The 14489-nt window shown below is 42.6% G+C and overlaps 1 protein-coding gene and 2 long non-coding RNA genes across 7 annotated transcripts in view; 2 read left to right on the top strand and 1 right to left on the bottom strand.

Moving 5' to 3' along the window:
* LOC121474976 overlaps positions 1-4082 on the top strand; it is a 44014-nt gene extending 39932 nt beyond the window's left edge. The window contains exons 4-5 of one of the 2 annotated variants that reach the window (XR_005983598.1): positions 2914-3002; positions 3649-4082. This is a non-coding gene — a long non-coding RNA (uncharacterized LOC121474976). The remainder of the gene's footprint in view (positions 1-2913; positions 3003-3648) is intronic. The other variant, XR_005983604.1, reaches the window with a different exon arrangement.
* KCTD1 (potassium channel tetramerization domain containing 1) overlaps positions 1-14489 on the bottom strand; it is a 188194-nt gene that overhangs the window by 32211 nt on the left and 141494 nt on the right. For all 4 annotated transcript variants that reach the window (XM_041728008.1, XM_041727936.1, XM_041728082.1 and 1 more), the window contains exon 2: positions 13225-13403. In XM_041728008.1, the coding sequence (XP_041583942.1) occupies positions 13225-13403 (179 nt within the window). The remainder of the gene's footprint in view (positions 1-13224; positions 13404-14489) is intronic.
* On the top strand, positions 4429-8590 carry LOC121475125. Its single transcript, XR_005983631.1, has 3 exons — positions 4429-4550; positions 4735-5045; positions 7559-8590. It is a non-coding gene; the product is annotated as an uncharacterized LOC121475125 (long non-coding RNA).

Here is a 14489-nt window from a genome sequence, read left to right on the forward strand (position 1 = left end):
CCCCACTTGCTCTGCTCCACTTTGAGATTATCAGTGACCAGGATGTGGAAGGGAACCTGTCCCCATTTCCTCTGGTGTTTTACTGTGACTCTGGGAGGTGGCTGACAACATGTCACAGTAGTCACTTCAAATAAACGCGTCACATTAATTATATGCCACTCAGACAGAGGACTATGGTGAAGCCAGCTGTTTCTATTTTCAATTTAAAATTTTTTCCTGCTTATCATGGGGCCAGCAGAACAGCAGTTTACAGTGAAGTACTTCAATATTTTGCTTAGTACCCAGAGGTGAAAAACCAGAGACTTAACATAGTGCTTAATAAAAAAAAGAAAGAATGAGGTGACCTGGGTGGCTCAGTGGTTGAGTATCTGCCTTCGGTTCAAGTTGTGATCCTGGGGTCCTGGGATTGTGTCCTACATCGGGCTCCCTGTAGGGAGCCTGCTTCTCCCTCTGTCTGTGTCTCTGCCTCTCTGTCTCTGTCTCTCATGAATAAATAAATAAAATCTTTTTTAAAAATGAGAAAAATACCATTTACCTAAAAATGAGGTAAATGATCTTTTGAAAGCCTAAGAGAAGATATATGGAAGAAAGCAAGTGAAAAAAAAAATAAAAGAAGGAAAGAAAGTGAATCTACCCTAAGTCTTCTGTACCCCATCCTTGCTGTGCACACACACACACACACACACACATTCACTCAGCCAGTACTGACATGGTCCAAAGGTCTTAGTACAACAACAAAGAATGGTTCAACTGCTCATGAGTATAGTATGGTTGGATGAATGAAGATGACTGAGTTCTTCTGTCCCTGCCTGACTTCACAGTGACAAGGAAGCTTGAAAGTACACTCAAAAATGAGGCTTTGAGGAACAAGGCCAAAAGGGAGGAGGGTTAGCCTCAAGACTGTGAGTTAGGCCTCTATAGATGGAAAGAAGGCTGCAAATAGGACAAGAGTCACATTTACACAGCTTCAAAAGTACATAAACATTGTAAAGTGTATGTAAAAAATGTTCAGACTGCCTTTTAAAAAAAGTCCAGGATTTGCTTCCTCAAATCATGATGGACAACATGCCTGGTAGGCTTTTTATTCTGAGAAGATTAAGATTTTGAATTTATGTCATAAGATGATTTAAATAATCACCAAGTGAAAATGACATCTGAAAAATACTAAGTTTCTATCAGCTTATGATTCAAAGACAACATTCTCGGGTGTGTGTGGTTGGGAAACAAGGAACACGTTGCTGACAGCATCCTGCCTTTGGCTACACCATAGTCAACAATGTGTGGTGGTAGGTGTGTGTCTTGTGTAACCATCTCCGCCCTGCTGGGGTTTATCATAGTTCAAGAATTTACCCAGAGTCCCCACGCCGGTCCACAGACACCCAAGCAGTGGGTGTTAGCTCTCTATTTCTCCCCGGCCCTTCCAACAAAATTCAGAACGGAGCCCTAACCTGCAAAACATTTTAAAAAATGAATATTCTCGGCTAATAACAAGAATTTCTTATTTTTTCTTTCCCTTTTCAGATGATTATTAAACAGCAGGTGACAATGTTTAGCTGTCATCACAAGCCATCGTTTCCCATACTTGTTGCTCCATTTGAAAGTCCTGTGGGAGAAGTGTACTGAAGCCAGAGCTCCCTTGACAAATAAATACTTTTGCTAAGTTTGAAAATCTACATAAAAGGGGCGTCTGGGTGGATCAGTGGTTGAGCGTCTGCCTTTGGCTCAGGTCATGATCCCGGGGTCCTGGGATCGAATCCTGTATCCCTCTTCGATCGAGCCTGCTTCTCCCTCTGCCCATGTCTCTGCCTCTCTCTCTCTATTCTCTCATGAATAAATAAATAAATAAATAAAATCTTCAAAAAAATCTACATAAAGGATTACAAATGGGTTCTTCAAGAGCCCAACGGCATGCATACTTGGAAATACAAATTATATTGTCACTGGTGTTTCTAACTGGCACAGACATCCAGGCAAGGTGAAGACCAGAGCTTCATCCATATTTAACATTGTTCCCTGGGTTTGCTGGGTTGTTACAGTCTTTATTCCAGTCCACTTTAATGAGTGCGACAATTTTCTCTGATTTCCACCCTTCATGCCATCTTGTTCCTTCTGCAATGTATCATCAAAATGGTGATGTGCTGATGAAGGGCTTTCCATAGGGCCCCTAAGATTATGGATCAGTGGGATACACTTAAAAGATCCTTCTTTTCTGCTTTACTATTGACTGTTTGCACTGCTTTGAGACTAGAAGAGTTTTCATTTTTTAGGTAAGCTTTCAGCCCTCAGGGCCTTCTAAACTGTTTCTTTTAAAAAAATCAATTTTTGGAGGGATGGCAGGGGCCTTGACAAGTCTAATGAAGCTGGGCAGGAGTTCTGGAACACATTCAGCTCAGATCACAAAAGCAAGTTTGGGCGCGCTCAGATCCACCTTCCAGTGATGAAGCCCTTGGCCTGGCAAGGTTCACTGCTGTTTGAAAGTGGTGGTTAGCTGTTATGCACAGTTGTAATTTCTCTTCTGAATATGGGAACACAGTAAGAAACACTGCGCAGAAGTAAAAATAATCATTACCACCAAAAAAGATAAGCAGCAATGTCATTACTAAGCAAACGGACACATGGCACTTATGTAGCAGCAGGAAGCCATTATCCAGTGACAGTGTCATTTCCACTGACACTGTATCTTGATTAGATTCAGATGGTCTAGCAAAAAGCTGATATAATTGGGGGATTGAGACTTGGAATTTCTTTTTCTTTAACATTTTCTTTTGCAAAAGGGATTGCCACCAGATTGAAGCTTCTGGGCATCTGCCTTTGGAATATTAATACACGACATGCATACAGTTGTAACAGTACAATTTATTTCTAGACACCCCCACAGCACTACGTCTCACACTTTCTTCCTTCTTTCACTAGGGCCACCCTGAGCACACTCAGAAGCCCTCCACTGGAATGGAGGCATAACATTATGCCCCCACATCAGCTTGCTGCTTTAAGGACCAATTGTGGGTACTTTTTATTTTTTTTAATTTTATTTATTTGAGAGAGACAGTGAGTAAGCATGAGCTTAGGAAGGACAGAGGGAGAGAGAGAAGCAGCCTCCCAGCTGAGCATGGAGCCAAATTTGGGGTTCAATCTCAAGACCCCGGGATGGAGACCTGAGTTGAAGTCAGATGCTTAACCAACTGAGCCACCCAGGTGCCCTCAATTGTTGCTACTTTCTATCTCCAGGCATCCTGAGGGTAATCTTTCAGAGGCAGAACATTGATAATCCACCTAGTTGAAGCTATAAATCCTGCATTTTTACCAAAAAGAAATGGCATTTTAATGAGTTACTTCTATAGTGATACTAGAACAAACAGTCTGGCAGATGTAGTGAACCAGACTCCTCTATTAACGTACCTTGGCTTTCAGCAAGGAGCATGCGTGTGCTCAGTGGGCCCACAAGGAATCCTTCAATGAGACTCTCTGAGGCTTACTATTATTTTTAGAGTTCTCAAAATTCAAATGCAAATTACAACATCAGGTGTTTTGGTTTTGAATAATAAACGCTTTTGTTTGGAATCTAAGGGGGGAAAAGTTTATTTTCTGCACTGGCTTAATACAGAAGACTCCCCTAACTTGAGAATAACTTGCATTGTTTTATTTCAGCCACGAATACACACAGCATAGACACAGGGGTGCCTCCTTTCTGATACAGAGAGATTTCACATCTCTATGAAGTGGATCATGGCAGCCTGGGAAGATGCTGTGAAGAGCTATATGGTAGACACAAGAATAACGCTGTAGGGTGTAGTACTCCTGCCCACAGAGCTCTCTACGTGACCAAAATACAGTTCATCTTCTGGAAGTTCACCTAAAATGTTTCAATGTTGGTCCTCATTTGCCATAAAGTAAGTCTCAAATGAAGCACTCCACCAAAATCGGTTATGCGACTGACAGGAACTACACTCTGTTTTGTTTTGAAGAAACTACACGGTTTGAGGATCCAAAGTCCTAAGAGAGTCATGAGCTGGGTTGTGTGAAATAACATTGCCAATTCTCAGCCCTTTTAATGGAATTGTTCTTAAGACACAGTTTATAAAGTGGAGTCTATTATTCACATATTAACCTTGTGAAAGATTACCAGAATCTTCTATGAACTACCTACTAATTAACTTTTCAAACGAGTAAATAGAGCATAGAGCATTATAAAGTACTTTGTTGTATGATGAGGGGAAACATGAAAATACAATAAAAAACAATGAGCAAAAATGATCTTGGCATTGCTCAATGACACTATTCATTACGACATATCAAAAGGAGCACTGTCCATATCATTGTCCCAAGTGACGAGACTCAAGCCAGAATCAACAGGAAAAGTCTCCCTTTAATGACTTGTCTCCTGCCACACCACTGCCATCCCTTCTCTGCCCCACACTGACCCTGGTGGGGATGTTGGCACGTTTCTGTTCCACACCCGCCTCTGAAGACCTGGTGCCCAAACTTTGAGCTGCAGGTGGATCACCTGATGCTGATGAAAACTGCAGACTCCCTCGGATCCTGACACACAGGTCACTTGAATGGTGGGGAGGGCCCAGGAATCTGCATTTTTAACTCTGGTCTGGGGGGGATTAGGGAGGAGATATCAGTTGGAGAAAAACATTTAGAAGACAGGTGTCACCCTTCTGTTCATCTGATTCACTGGGGGTTGTTGACTGGGTTGATTTATTTCCTTCTCCTTACTCTTTCCCTTAGGGTAAATAGAGTATAGAAAAATCCCTTTCTGGGCTTTGTCTTTGAAGAAAAAAAGCATGTACATCCTTGAGGCTCTGACTGGACTAGGCCTACCATTAAGTCCTTACATCACCCCAGAGCCTAAAGAACTGAGTGAAGACCACCTTAAGAATAAAATGGCTTGAAGTTACCATTGATGATCTGCTCTCTTGGCTCAAACCACTGTGAGAAAACATTCCAGAAGGTGGTAAGAAGGATTACATGGCTGGCCATGGGAAACATTAGACTGTCCCATGCCCTGCTCCAGACCGATGAAACTTGAATCTTTGCAGGTAGGGCCAGGTTGGTTTGTTGGTTTGATTCTAACATGCCCCGAGGGTTGAGAAGCACAGCTCTAAAAGAGGAAACCACAAAGGGCCTGGAGTTGGAATGAGAGTGGGAATCCTACTCAGTCACTTGACCCCTCAGAGTTGCAGTGTTTTTATCTATAAGCTGGGCTAAATACCAGTCCCTACCTCTAAGATCACTGTGGCATGTTAGATGAGAAACACAGACAAGGAGTCCAGCCTGGCCTGTAAACTAAACTATTTTGAACACCTTTACTCAGTTACTTGTCCTTCACTGTTTTGAGGACCTGGACCCCATACACCATTACTTCACCCAATAATTAATTCATGTATCAAGCAAACTTCTGAACATCCACTCAGCGGTGGTCACCATACCACGTAGGAAGAATATGGGAGACTGAGAAAGAGCTCTCTAGGGCCAGTGTTTCTATCCCAAATGAGGTTGAGTTCCTGGTGAGTTAGAAGGTCAGAAAGATCGAGAACGAGACCCAGGGTCCAGTCCTGAGCGGCCTCACGCTAGATACCCAGCAAAGGAAGTTTGCCGAATCTGCTCTGCCGTCGATGGCACTGCGGCCGCCACAGGCCCGGGGCGGTAGGGTGGCCTTCACCTTCTTCCCAGCCTAAGCCAGGAGTGGCTAGGGGAAAAAAACAGCTTTGTTATTTGCCACCAAGGGGGCTTCTGCCCTCATTCACTCATTCATTCATTCATCCATTCATTCACTACTTTGATCAAACCCGAGTATAACTTCTGCGACCAATGAATGCAAAATGAAAGAAAATGTCTCAGGAATAGTATGAGGGTCAGTACAGCAGTGAAGTGATCTGGCCCCGAGAGAAGACTTCACTCCGTATCCCCCTCCTGCTGAGCTGAGGGGTGAACATCTATCTGTATGTGCCAGGGAGCACATGTCAGGGAGCAGGAGATGAGTAACAGAACTCAAAAGAGGCAACTGAGCCTAGATTGGGGTGATTTGTCTAAATGACAAAAATCTGCTTCTAAATTGAAACTAGGGGGATCCCTGGATGGGGAACCAACCCAGCAGTTTGGTGCCTGCCTTTGGCCCAGGGCGTGGTCCTGGAGACCAGGGATCGAGTCCCACATTGGGCTCCCTGCGTGGAGCCTGCTTCTCCCTCTGCCTCTCTCTCTCTCTCTCTCTCTGTGTATCTCCCATGAATAAATAAATAAGATTAAAAAATTAAAAAAAATAAATTGAAACTAACAAATAAACTAGATTTTGTCGTGAAAATTTAGATGAGCAAATACGTAGGAATATAATGATCTTTTGGCCTAATACAGGGGGCATGCTATATTCCAAAGTGGGCGTATTTATTCTCTGTGTTATTCTTCTTACTTCCTACCTCACCTGGTACTAACTCAAATGCCATTTATTGACTGTCCTCCCTGCTTCCCCATGTAAACTACAGGGGAGCAAGGACTTCTGTTGGCCTGTATACGCCCTGGCCACTGGGGAGCATGGAAGAAATCATTCAGTAGATGAAAGAACAGGACAGGAATAAATACAGGCACCGTAGCAAGGCTCCATGTTTCTTTGAAGTCTGCTCTAAGACAAGACTTTATGAGTTATATCACTTTAAAATCTAGGTCTGTTTTGTTCCCAAGTGGCAAAGGAAGTTTGCTGAATCCGCCAGTAGTGTAGCATTAAGTTCCTGGCTTTTCAGTACTGAAGAGAAAATCCAGTTTCATCATTCAAAAAAAAAAAAAAAAAAAAAGTCTTCTTTTGAAGCTGGTTTCATTTACTCTTTGCCTATATAACTGAGGAGCAATTTTGGAAAAGCAATAACGTAAGATGACAAGAAGAGACAGAGAAAAGGAAAATTGCCCCTATTACCCTGGAGAAACTTTCCATTTTTCATTTGCCAGGTTGCTTTACCTCCGTTTCAATCCCCCTGTAAACTAATTTTCTTTTTTAAAAGATCAACTCATCTGAGCAATCAAAACTGTTCACCATTAGGTTAGACTGTCCTTTTATGCATTTCCATAGGCGTTTTCAAAGCAGGAGGGATATGCTCTTTCTTTCCATTTGTGCTGAGAGTTTATATCTCAGTATGACTTCTACTTCCCTGGTAATCTGTTCTGTGATTTTTTTTTAATGTGAGATAGATACTGCATTATAAGATTTATTTATTTGAGAGGGAGGAAGAGTGAGAGAGAGCGCAGGGGGAGGGACAAAGGGAGAGGGAGAGACAGTCTTAAGCAGACTCCATACTGAGTGAGGAGCCCGATAGGGGCTCAATCTCAAGAGCTCACAACCTGAACTGAAACCAAGAGTCGGACACTTAACGGATGCACCACCTAGGCACCCTGATGGGCACTGCATTATAAACCATGTTGATCTAAAGAATAGGTTATATTAAAAAGCCCCCTTTTGGGTATCCTACAGTAATTCTGCAAGAAAGCTCAGTGAACTGTGCTCCAAGGAGGATGCATTTATTTATTTATTTTTTTTTGGCATATTTGTTGGGATCCTGAAATGCAGGCCCACGTGATGACAGGATGGGACCCATGTCTAGGGCCTGGCGTACGAAACTGGAACCATGATGTCACAGAGTCACAGCACAGAATCCTCAGCCCTAATGCAGGATTACAGAAAACCTCCTCGGCTGGCCTACCACAATTACATGGAAATCCAAACGCTGCAATTCAGTTGTCCTGAGAGAGTGTGCACATCAGTCTCTTACTGGAGCGCTCATCCAACTGCTCTTTTGGGGCAGCTCCACATGAACCATGCCTTCATGGCTAACACAGCAAGAGTGAAGCACGCCAGAAGCTGATCTCTGCTGGCAAGGCACACATGTTTGGCATCTCCATCCTAAAGCTCCAAATACACACACCCCTTGGGTGGCCATGGGTGTTGACTGTAAGGCTGAAAGGCCGTCTCTTGAGTTTTGCAATTACCCACATATGCCAGTGTGCTTAGTAACTCTGCTGCTATTTAGGAGAGACCAATTTAGCATAATCTACTTATGTGGGAGTTAACTCATGTACCGGGTTTAAAATACACAAAAGCTCTGTCAAGCAGTCAGATCAGATGGCTCAGGGGATTGTAACATGAGATCTCGTCTTTCACCTCTGGGTCACTGGCTGACCGGCTCTTTTAGTTAAGACCCCTGTCTTATTACCACCCGAGAGGTTTCTCTCATTAGCAGTCACAGCCCACTTTCCGGGTTTAAAAAGTCTGCATCTGAATAACCATCAATAAAGCTGCTGTTAATACTGGTTTTGTTCATAATAAAGGACGAAAAATGGACCTGTGGACTCAGACTCGTGTATTCTTTCAAAGCACAGAATATTTTTGTTTTGTTCTGTTTAGGTTTAAGTAGACTCTGTGCGCAGTGTGGAGCCCAACTCGGGGCTTGAACTCACAACACTGAGATCAAGGCCTGAGCGGAAATTGAGTTGGACACTTAACCTACTGAGCCTCCCAGACCCCTGCACAGGGTGCTTCTTTAATATCACACACACATGTGGCTACAAAGATATTTCAGTGGCAACAGCGGGAGATTTTAAAGAGGCCATGTCATTTGGTACCAATCTTAATTACTTAGGACAAATGATTTAGATACCTAGATTTTGTTGTTATCAATGATGTTAACAATGGGTACCTTAGATTTTTTAAATCAGATATAATCAGGTGCATTCTTAAAACATGCAGGGCCCGGGGCAAGAGAATAAGTGAGGGCCACCTCCCATGTTCTAGATACTAGCAAGTAACAAGTATCAAGTTAGCAAACTGTCAAGTAAAATATATTCTATTTTCTTTGTAAATCCATTAAGAATCTTCCTGATGCTACTATATTTTTTTGACTTCGGTTTTGTTTTGTTTTACTCATTTGATGTAAAGTTGTTGCAGATCTGAACTGGGCGTTTTTCTTGGTGATTACAATTCCGAATAGCAACCAGAATCAGAGACTTGTCAGTTCCTCTGCAAGGGATCTACCTCCTTGATCCCTGAGGTGGTGTGGATCAGCCTCGGTCTCATAAACACCTCCACAGAGCTGTTTTGCATCTTACACAAAACATTAGTAAGACAGAGCACATCACCGATGTATGCACTACGGCAGTTAATTTGAAACCTTCCGTCCCTTTAGCTAGAAACCACCTGACGACGGATGTGAATAACAATGTGAGTGATGAACCGTGCTGTAAAATTAAAAGTCAGCTTGCTTACTGAATCCCTACTCAGGGCTTACAAGTCTCCCCCATCCAAAAAAAAAAAAAAAAGCACAGGGGCACAGGGGGTACCCACAGACAGGGAAGGCTGGTAACCTTGGTAATTTTTTTTTTTAATTTTTTTTAAATTTTTATTTATTTATGATAGTCACAGAGAGAGAGAGAGAGGCAGAGACATAGGCAGAGGGAGAAGCAGGCTCCATGCACCGGGAGCCCGACGTGGGATTCGATCCCGGGATCCAGGATCGCGCCCCGGGCCAAAGGCAAGCGCCAAACCACTGCGCCACCCAGGGATCCCCTAACCTTGGTAATTAAAGACATAAAGATCAAAAGGTATTTTCTTTTGGTGGAATGGCCATGATGATATAGCATGAAATACTCATTGAGGAAGAAGCTTATATTCACTTGGAGGAACTATACATCTTGGTGTTGTTTCAAAGCCAGATGGTGAAAATCAGGATCTCTTAGGCAAATCGAAAAAGATTCCTATTTTATTGGTCTGGGGCAGGACTGCGCCTGGCCTTTTAATGCTTCCCAGGTGCTTCTAATGTTTAGCTGTGTGGTCCATTGTACCATTTTCTGGGGTTCTAAAGGTAGTCTTTAGCCAAGAAGGTGATAAATAGAGACAGAATAAAAAGCTACCTAAAGTATTTCAAAATGGAATAAAGGCTCTCTGCAGGACCTCTGAAGTTGTAGAAAGACATGACATCTTTTACAATCACTTACTACAAATAAATTAGGATTTTTTACACTACAAGTCTCCCCCTGAAGTTCTAGAAAACAAAACCAAGGAAAAAGCCTTCTTCCCCTTTGGGCTACACCAAGAGAAAGGCAAGTGGGAGAGAAACTAGGGTGTGCTGAAGGGGAAGAGGACAGGGAATGGTCCCATGGGGTAGGAAGAGTTGGAGCTATTTGTAATTACATAGTCATGGACAAACTAATCTCCTAGGATTTATCCCCAAAGGGTTGATGATATGCAAGAGATATTCTCAGAAGTTGGAAGGAGCACCTGACATGCATAAGAAAAGCGCAAAACTCTTTCTTCCCCGCATCTTTGACTATGAAAATTTATGTAAAGATCCCATTAAACTGATCATTGCCTTGAAATGAACAATGAGTGATTTATAACACAAACACACACACACACACACACACACACACACACACAATCCAAGAGGGAGCAGAGTGGTCTATTCAACATCTAAAGCACTCTCATCTGCTTTAGGTGTAAGCAAAAGAAAGAGAAGTCACTTTGTAAGGCTTGTTTCAGAGTCTCAACATATATGCTTAAAAATATCTCCCTAACAATAAAGATGATCTTGGAACAGCTCAGCAGCTCTGGGACAGGTAGGAGCACCAAGATCAACAGTACAGGCGAGGATTCCCTGGAGCCTGCATTAATTCAGACAAGAATCTAAAGTGTGCCTGTTTCCATGGTCTAGAAAATGAAGGAATGGGATATATTTGATATTTGGAAGCCAGTTTGAAAAGAAACAATTGCTAGGTTTGGCAGAAGATTAAGCATAAAGGCAATACTATGTGTTGGGCGTAGGGCCATGGCGTGCTTTTCGTAATCACATTTAATCCTCTCAATAGCCTTGCGAGGTTAGACAGATCTGTGTCTATTTTACAAGAGAGAAGACAGGTGCTTAGAGATGGGACCTGTCCATGGCCAAACAACTACTGAATGAAAGAGTCAGCATTCAAATGTGGCACTAATGAACCATAACTTATATTTGATGTTTTCCCCATGATACCTTGGCCCAGTGGTGACAAGAAGTGTAGGGAAGGATTGGGAAAGGAAGAGGAGGAATTTCATCTTTTCTAAGTAAGTTGGTGAAAGAAAAATTCAAGTTTTGATGCATGGAAGTATCAGGTTGGGGGAGAAGTAGGTTTGATTAGAAGCTTAAAAACCTGTGTATAGTTCAGCACTGTCCAATAGAAATAAAAATGTAATTTGGAATTTCCTGGGAGACACATTAAAAGAGTAAAAGGCAACAGGTGAAATTAATTTTAATGACACATTTTATTCAACTCAGAATATTCTCATTCCAGCACGAAATCAATAATAAAAAACTACTGAGATTTTTTTTATACTAATTCTTTACAACCCAGTGTATGTTTACACTTAGAGGGCATTTTGATTTGGACCGGCCACATTTCAAGTGCTCAGTGACTGCACAAGGCTAGTGGCTGTCATAGAGACAGTGCAGATATCCAGAGTACTGAGATCACGGAATGCGATGCATGTCTCAGGGTGTGGGGAATGAGGATGCGAATGCAGACTCTTAGAAAAACCCATGCACAGGTGGCCAGAGGCAGACTCTCCCAGCGGAACACTGTTTGAGGTCTTTAAAGTGGCAAATTATTTGAGAGAGGAGTTGAAATAAATACATCATATGTGAATGGGGTAATTATTAACTTCCCTCCTGGATCAGAGTTTAAGAATCCGACTGAAGCAAAAGGCCATCAGATCAGATTCGTGAATTCTGCTATTGCTAAGGACTGGCTTTCTGACTCCTCCGTTTTGTAGCTTGCCCGCTAGAATTCAGGACTCATCTGAAGAGGCACGGTGATTTTCTTTTGTTGGTATTAGCTCAGAAGGAATGGAAGTATTTTTTTAAAGAAACATTACTTATATCATGATATTCTTGGGAAATATAGCCATCACGTGGCATGATTTTGGAGCACCTCTTACAATGCGCTGAGGGAAAGCAGGGACTCAGTAATATTAATAACTGACTGATTAAATAATTCCATTTAATAATATACAGTTTCTTTGAGAATTGAATTAATAGTCATCTGTGCTTTAAGAAATCATTTCACTTCGATGGCAGAAAATGAATCTGGAAATCAAGAGAAAATATTTTCATCTTTCCTCTTCTCAACCTTCACGTTCTGTCATAAAGTATCAGGTAGTAGAGCGAGAATAAAGAAACAAAACCGAAGAAACTGGTCTTCATGCAGTTACCAGATGCCAGCGATGTCTGCGTTGGTGCTACCTGTGCAGGCTATAAGCTACCTGGTATCTGTCATTTTATAAGAAGTTCTCAAAGATGCAATTAGTGCTCTCCTGAAGCCCAAGTGGTGTGTTTCCATTTCATGTGAACAAAACCAAGCAGAGAAACTCCCTTAACCTGAGTTTAGCCCACATGAGTTCCTGCCTCCTCCTCCTCCACCCACCAGCAGAGCTGCCAAAGATCGGCTCCCTTAGAGGATCTGGGCATAGCCCCCAAATGGAGGCAGAGCCAGGAGGGGTGTCCCAGAGGTGATAACAAAGCAAACTGTTTCCCTGGAACTCCTTTAGAAGAGGGTGGGTGGGGACACAGGAGGGGCTGTCTCATGAGCATCAAGCGTGTACTGCCGATTTGTAAACCACTCTGCCTCTTCAAACACTTTCTATATTTTCTTATCTGCCTTGAGTGCTCAGAGATCCCACTGCTCTTCTTTTTTATTTTATTTTTTTTAAAGCAAGTCAATCTTGGCTTCCTGGACTTTTGCATACTGTTCTAAATATACTGCCCCACTCACTGATAGGAGTCTTTCGTATTTTTTTTTCCCCTCTAGTTCACAAGTTGGCGGGCCAAATGATCTCCTAGAAAATTCTAGGAACTGATAAGAAAGTATGCTTTAGAAGAAGATGGAAGAAAAGCTCATGGCAGATAGAAAGCATCCTTCTTTTTGTACTACAACAAGAAATGTGAAGATCTTAGCAGGGCAAAATATCATAAACTCCATTCCCATGTGACATGTCTACATGCACCTGACTAAGCTGTGGGTCAGGCCCTGACCGGGGTGAGATTTACAGCCACATCCAAGGGCAGTCCCGGTGGCCGGGTGGCCCGCACGGCGCACTCATGTTCTAACCCTGGGCCCCAGTGAGGCCACGCTGCTATGCTGGTCAAAGGAAAAACAGTTAGAGCATCAAATACATGCACTTCCGAGCATGACTTTTCCTTTTTTTCAGATTACCTGGATTCGGGGTATTTGGTGAGGGTGGCCAGGCTGCTGGTGTACATGTGACCACCCACATCAATGTGGACGGGCGCATTGGATTTTGTGAGCTGTGCTGGAGTAGGAATGCCTTGGTTGTTCAGTGGAGATGCAGGAGATCTAGTGATCAGAGGTCTTGACATATTGGGTCGACTGTCCTACAGAGAGATAAGCAAGTTTAGACACGTTTTCGTTTTTCAGTGGAGAGAAAGGAAACACATGCATCATAAAGAATGAGCCAGCGACTAGTGCTGATACTCATTCGGCAATAAAATCTCCCCAAATCAGCAGGCTCTCGTTCTTATTGTAATGGATGTTAGAAAAACAAAATCTGTAACAAAGAAAAGGAAAACTTCCCGTGCTCAGAATCAAGGAGCTGAACTAATGTTCATTTCCAATCATCCTGAGCTCTATGACAGCTTATTTTACTAATGAATTCTCACATTTAACAACTGGTAAATGGCACGTGGAGATCTACTACTCATTCCAAATGAAAAGACAATCAACACTTAAAACAGCCCACGTCTAAATAAAATACGCGTGCCTTATCCTTCTTTTCGGAAACTTAACTGCTATGCAGTTGGGATATATACAGACCTTTTGGCCCTTGTGTTCTGCAACATGTTTTCCTTGATTTCTGTTTTTTAAATCAGGAAAAAGAGGGTAGGACTAGCCTGGCCATCAGCACCGATTCTCAAAGCAACCTTGTAAATAGGCACCATAAGTTCATCAGCCAAGAGTTTTAAAACAAACAAACAAACAAAATCAATGCACACTCTGTCCGTCTGTCCTCTGCCTCTCTCTCTGTGAGACCATGGGTCTGGGGAAACTGTGAAAAGACTGTACCCTTCAGTGATAAGTATGTGTTTGTGAGCCACCAGCAAGCTGCTCTTCTCTATGTCAGACTTCTCAAAGAGATCAAGCTCCCAAGGTAGACATGGGGCAGGTGCCGAAGGAGCAGTCCCAAAGGCAGAGGTACAGTGTGAGTGACAGAGCAGATGGAGGACATTGCACGGTGGCAGTGAGAACATGCTGGAGGAAGTGTACTCTTCAGGAAATAAAATATTACATCCTTTCCATGGATACAATATAAATATTTCAAACACTCTCTAAACATGGTCGATTGCTTTTAAACAAGAGCCCAGACCACAGACAAGTCAAGTCAGGTCTCTGGCACTCAATGAAGGGGTCAAATATTTAGAGTCTACAATTGAGGAATAAGCTAAAATAGCATTTATGTCTGA

This window comes from Vulpes lagopus, chromosome 1, assembly GCF_018345385.1.
Source record: "Vulpes lagopus strain Blue_001 chromosome 1, ASM1834538v1, whole genome shotgun sequence".
Classification (NCBI taxonomy): domain Eukaryota; kingdom Metazoa; phylum Chordata; class Mammalia; order Carnivora; family Canidae; genus Vulpes; species Vulpes lagopus.